Source organism: Panicum virgatum, chromosome 1K, assembly GCF_016808335.1.
Source record: "Panicum virgatum strain AP13 chromosome 1K, P.virgatum_v5, whole genome shotgun sequence".
Classification (NCBI taxonomy): domain Eukaryota; kingdom Viridiplantae; phylum Streptophyta; class Magnoliopsida; order Poales; family Poaceae; genus Panicum; species Panicum virgatum.
Window position 1 is genome coordinate 40,669,925 of NC_053136.1, and position 6,000 is coordinate 40,675,924.

A 6,000-nucleotide genomic window follows, 5' to 3' on the forward strand; every position below is an offset into this window, starting at 1 on the left:
TTCTTTCTTTCCGGCAGTAGTTTCTTGCGGACAGTGGGAAGGTGGAGCATTGAATTGGCATCGGATCGGGGGGGGGGGGGGGGGGGGGGGGGGGGGGGCACGTGAAGCAAAGCTGTGAGGTCGCGGAGCAGTTACCTTACCCGAACGAGGCGGCTGGTAAATTTCTGATTTGGGCCATGGAATTAGGTTGGATCCATGGAGCCTTTCCAGCCGTTGGTGGTTGCCTGTGAAGATGCAGCAAGCCGCCGAACCGGGATTAGGACAACCACGTGACTCGAGTGTACGCCCACTGTGCTGGACTTTTTCTCAACAAGTGGCACTGGCACAACACGGGTGCACATCCAAAGTTCCATGCGGCAACCTTTCGTCAACTTGCGGGTGGAGAAGACAGAAGAGCAATGGGCTGGCTGACGGGCATAGTCCTGGAGCGCCACCCGTGACAGAAAGATGATCTGCTTGTTTCCCGTGCCTGCTGGTGATACTGCACGGCGACGCCGGCGTCGCGTCGCGTCCATGAGTGCTGCTACCACAGCTAGCTATCGGTAACTCGACATGTGCCGGGAGCAATGACAGTTGACGGCTCTATTCACATTTCCGCTGATTCTATAGTGTTCTATAAGAGAAGAATAAGCTAAAATAAATCGAAATAAACCTAACTGAATAGTGTTCTTGAGAGAAGAATAAGCTAAAATAAACCAAAATGAACCGAAAGCATACAATCCCTCGCTATCTCCATCGTGCATTGTAGTGACCTTGAGAGAAGAATAAGCTAAAATAAACCAAAATGAACCGAAAGCATACAATCCCTCGCTATCTCCATCGTGCATGGTAGTGACCCTCTGAAATCAGGAGCCAACTACTGGGCTTCAGCTACAAACATGACACAGCGCACAAGATAAGCACTTTATCCAAATAACAAGCAACCAAGGAATACAAATCTCACAGGAACCAGATCTTGTCTTGACAACTACCAGCGCCCAAAGTCATCCAGTCAAAACTCGAAACAGAAACGTTATAGGCTCCTGCCTCCACAATTGTATCAGCAGCAGTGTCCTCCCAGGAAACACAACATTGTAACAAAATGCAAGACTCCGAATCCTATAGAATTACAGAAGTTGTATCAATGCGCACGGGAAAAACATGCTGGGTCCCCTAACATTTACCCAGCATCTTGGAGCAGCTAAGGATCTCAGGCATCATTGCCGTATGGGGATTCATCGCGTTGGGGCTGCTGCCCTGGGGACCTGCTATAGCTCCTGCTCCTGCTCCTGGCAGGTGGTGGCGGAGGCGACCTGCTCAGTACTCGGGTTGCTGGTGGTGACCTGCTGTTGTTTCTCGGAGGCGGTGGTGGTGGCGACCTGCTGTAGCTCCTTGCACGAGCGGGTGGAGGCGACCTGCTGAGACTCCGTGCACGAGGAGGTGGAGACCTACTGTAACTCCGCCTCCTAGGAGAACGATCCCGTGGGCTGTAGCTCCTGAAACATGGAAGTTTTTTTTCAGAAATAACCACAAAATAAACTTATTGAAAAGGCAGAAAGTATGGCAACAATACATAAGGGGCTTGTTGAATTGCTAAGCAAAAAGCAAATTGAAAATGTAGCTACAACCAGGCTGGTCAACAAAAACAAAACCAGAGATGTGCACAAAACCCATCTACATCTCCACACACAGTGTATTTGAAGCCATTACTTCATATTCCCTCGGTTCTAAAACAGAAGTTTAGGAATGGTTTTGTGCTCCAATAAACATTGTTCTAGGTTTTATAAGTGGCATTTTTTCCCTGAAGAACCCTTATCAAAAGTTATTGAATATTGGTGTTAAGAACGAATGCATGAAGTGGGATTGGTGTCATTACCTTCTGCCATAGCTTGGGCTCCTCCGATATCTTGGGCTGCGGCTGCGGCTGCGGCTACGACTGCGATATCTAGGACTTCGGCTCCGGCGCCTTCCACTACCCAAGCCTCCGGAACCAATCCGTAAGCGACATTCACGTGCAAAGTGACCAGTTTCACCACACTCATAGCACTTCATATCAGAACCGTTACGGTCTCGGCCACGTCCACCACCAGCTTTGGTTGACAGCTCAACCCTCCATCCATTCTTACCTATCAAACACGAATTGAAAAAAAGTATATGCACAAATTCATATACGAATATAACAATAACTAAAGGTTAAAACTTAGTTCAATCACTAACAGAGATGAAAATGGTCAAAACATTCTTCTCAAGTAAGATGAATAGATTAGCAATTTAAAATGGACTCAAGCATCTTTAAGAGTCTTGCAGTTGTACTATTCATTTTGCATGACAAGACATGAGTATCACTTGCTCCAGGGTCAGTAAACATGCATTGATTAGAGCAGCCCCAAGATATTCAACATCCCATTCATGCTTTAAGTTTGACTTGTTATCACTATGTTATCCACTAAGTTGATATAACAGATACCAGTATATTTCTTGGTAGAAATATAATTGCCAGGTATCAAAATGCAGGCACAAATATTGTCGAAGACAATTGGATCGTCTTTAGATATTAATGCAGTTCTAGAGCAGGTTCTACATGTTTGAGAACCCATAAAAGCAGGTGCCATCAGTATTTTCACAACTTGACCTTGCATAAGCTACCACTTTATTGGAGATGCAATTTCCTACTGCAGAGTGATAATTTCCTCAAATCATAAGCTGTTACCCTATTATCATGAAGTTTAAGGTTTATCATATACTACAATAAGTGAGGAAATAAAGGAAAACATTTTAATTAAAATTTGAAAATAATTTAATAGGGCCATATTCTTCTTAACAAAACTACCCATTGCCACAAAATGCAATAAATTAATCATTAAAAGATGTACAGCAAAGGGCAATCTCTTTAAAATACGAATAAAAAATAGGCATCCTTGATTATTACCATCCAGTTCACGAATGGCATCTTGTGCATCCCTGCGGTCATCAAAGTCAATGAAGGCAAATCCTGGTGGTTTTCTAGCAACCCATACACTGCATTGAAAAAATAAATAAGAACAAGTGAATTCCTCTAATCATCATCTAATGTACAAAAGCATATAATACTCAATTAAGCTAAAAAATGGCATACAAACAAAAAATATTTACTATCAACAGCAAACAAGAACTAACGCTTCGGCATACAAATGCAAGAAAGCCTGACTGATGCATTCAACAAGACCTATGTAGGCGGTAGGCCATGTTTGTTTCCGATTATAATCGGCTTATCGGTGGAAATAAGCGATAATCCCACCAAACGCCTCGCTTATTTTCGCTTCTGTGGTAATCCGCTTCAGAGATTTGAACAGCGAGAATCGAGAAGCGAGAAAATCTTTGCTTCTCTCAACCACGCTTAGATTATAAGCTAAGCGAACACAAACAGGGCCTTCCAAGGTTTTTAAAGCGGTAAGGTGAGGCGAGGCGATGGGGAGCCGCTCAGTCGCCTAGGCGGGCTAAGGCGGGCTAATGCGAGCCTTAAGCAAGGCGATGGGGAACCGCCTTGTCGCCTAGGCGTCGCCTAGGCGACGCCTTAAAAACCCTGAACTCTTCCATGGAATCCTCTCACTTTGCATGTACATGTATTGTTGGCTTGTTGCGTAAGTCAACATACAACCCCTCTGCACAGAGGTACATATCACTCTGGATAAGGTGCAGCTAAACCTTTCATGGATTGAGTACTAACATAAACAAGCATGCATTGACCAAATAATCAATATATTTCATTTATGTGATAATGTGATATACAAATTATAATCATAAGCAACTGTTTTCTAATATACAAATCTAATGACATCATTTCTGTTTCACAAAAGTTATCAATTTATAGAGTAATCGTTGGTCAAAGGCTTGTCCTAACTAAATGAAACAAACCTTGTAATTTCTGAATTTCAAATGGAGGGAGTATTGAGGAGATGCGTGATTCTGGGTTAATTTCATCAGGGGAGTATCATCTATTATCACATCAACTGCAGTTTACTTTTATTTATAGATCAGAGGCATAAATTCCTAGTTCAAAAGATAATGCTGTTATGTTTCCATGTTGGATACACTTCGGAACTACTAGCCTATTAGCTCAGTTCCATCTTTGGCTCTATCGTTGTAATTCAACTTCATTCCACCTTACTCGCCATGTCACCTAGTGTTTTCTATTTTGTTCTTTTTATTAACACGCAGCATAAAAAATAAACTTTAAAATGCTAGCTCGCTGAATTAAAACATAAATCGGCAAAAGGTGCCCTCTAATCTTTAAAAAGGAGCCCTACCATTACATAAAAGGACAATCACATGCCTTTTAAAAGAAAAGAAGCTCAAGTATGTCTGCAACTGACTAAGGAAAAGCTAAATGGAGCTAGTAGCTTGAACTGAAAGTTGTCTTAAGCTCAGTACAACCTAAACAAAGCTACTATGAAGGCTAACTAGATAAGCCCAAGCCCCATATGTACTGATAGGCTAGCTAATCATGCAGAATCCATCAAAACACCAAGCCCTACCAAACTAGACCTTACAGGTACTCCATGTACTTCACATGTGAACATAATGCTCCCACTTTTCCCTTTTATTTCTCAAACAGTATATATGCATTGCCCCAAAAAAAGGTTCATCAAGAAACAGCCTCAAGTCTAAGAAAATCTGTTCTACCCAACAAACTGAACACATAGACAAATGCATTGGTATTGAATCACTCCACAGTAGCCTTACTATACAGTATCGAATCACATAAGTGGACATCTGGGCATCTGGCTGCAGTACTACTGTTCTACCACTGGCACCATCAGTGCAAAACTATAATACTCAACCACAAATTACTTGCATGTTTGTAAGGCAAGGGAACCGAAAAACAAGCTCATACAGTCCTATAGGCTATTAACAGTACCATACAGACGACTCAGGAAAATCATATGCGCAGTAGCACCAGCTTAGCACTTCCGCCATCCAAAAAGTAAGACAAAAGAAGCTTAGCCCTTTCGAGCAAAGGCACTGCATCTCACCTCCTCAGAACCCCGAACGTGCGGAACTCGTCCTCGATCTCCCGCGCCGTGACGCGCGGATCCAGGTTCCCCACGTAGACGCGAGCCATGAGCGAAACCCTAAGGGGCCAAAGAAATTCCAACAAAATATCTGTCAAATCCACTCCAAGGCGCAGCAGCAACCATTAAGCTCCACCGGGGAAAGGCTAAATTTCTCAGGGATTAGGACGAAACAGTGGCCTAGGAACCATAAGCAGTAGGGGATCTGAAGCGTACTTGCCTTCGCGGGCGTGCTCCCTCCGGGTGGTTTGAGATTTGGGGTCGAGAGAGCGGCCGGGGGGCGGCTCTAGGGTTTAAGTTCGAGCCGCGGCCGGAAGAGAGGCGGAAACGAGTTGACGACTCAGGTCTCAGGGGCAGTTTCGGAATCCTGAGTTTGGTGCGAAAAAGGACGAATTCATTGGCCTTTTGCGCTTTGCCTTAAGGTCGTGTTCAGATGTTTGTAAAAAAATTTGTGATGGAATCTTCCTAATTTTAATTTGAAGTACTAAATGAAGTTTATTTATAAAATTTTTTGCACAGATGAGATGTAAATCGCGAGACGAATCTAATGATGCTAATTAACCCATAATTAATTAATAATTAGCGGATAGTTACTGTAGCATCACTGTTGCAAATCATGGATTAAATAGGCTCATTAGATTCGTCTCGCGATTTACAGCCCATCTATACAAAAAATTTTGTAAATAGACTTCATTTAGTACTCCATGCATGTGTTAAAATATTCGATGTGATGTTTTTTTTTGCGTTTAGGGGTTTCATGGAGTGGGAACTAAACAGAGCCTAATTCTCGAATTCCTCCCCAAAAAATTTTCAACACTACCCGTCACATCGAATGTTCGGACACATGTATGAAGCATTGAATACAGTTGAAAAAATAATTAATTACACAGTCTAACTGATTAGCACGAGATGAATCTTTTAAGCCTAATTAGTCCACAATTGAACATTATTTGTCAAGTAACAACAAAAT

The 6,000-nt window shown here is 42.7% G+C and overlaps 1 protein-coding gene across 3 annotated transcripts; it reads right to left on the reverse strand.

Moving 5' to 3' along the window:
• Positions 1 to 887: 887 nt before the first annotated feature.
• Positions 888 to 5,421, reverse strand: LOC120708110 (serine/arginine-rich splicing factor RSZ23). 3 transcript variants are annotated; one of them, XM_039993225.1, is made up of 5 exons: positions 5,251 to 5,421; positions 4,992 to 5,090; positions 2,909 to 2,997; positions 1,856 to 2,105; positions 888 to 1,475 (listed from the first exon to the last, which is right to left on the reverse strand). In XM_039993225.1, exons 2-5 carry the CDS (start codon positions 5,078 to 5,080, stop codon positions 1,190 to 1,192), a joined length of 714 nt encoding a protein of 237 aa, XP_039849159.1. In that variant the 5' UTR covers positions 5,081 to 5,090; positions 5,251 to 5,421; the 3' UTR covers positions 888 to 1,189. The 3 variants fall into 3 exon arrangements, with proteins under 3 accessions (XP_039849159.1, XP_039849165.1, XP_039849173.1); XM_039993231.1 differs by having other exon boundaries at positions 5,247 to 5,400; XM_039993239.1 differs by lacking the exon at positions 888 to 1,475 and having other exon boundaries at positions 1,852 to 2,105; positions 5,251 to 5,400.
• Between the last annotated feature and the right edge of the window lie 579 nt (positions 5,422 to 6,000).

What these genes read in the sequence shown, in the direction of transcription:
- LOC120708110 (XM_039993225.1), bottom strand. Translation starts at nt 5,080, where the DNA reads ATGGCTCGCGTCTACGTGGGGAACCTGGATCCGCGCGTCACGGCGCGG. An exon ending in ACGTTCGGGGTTCTGAGGAG is followed by an intron (nt 2,998 to 4,991) that starts GTGAGATGCAGT and finishes TTTTCAATGCAG; the next exon opens with TGTATGGGTTGCTAGAAAAC. An exon ending in AGCCCAAGCTATGGCAGAAG is followed by an intron (nt 1,476 to 1,855) that starts GTAATGACACCA and finishes TCCATGTTTCAG; the next exon opens with GAGCTACAGCCCACGGGATC.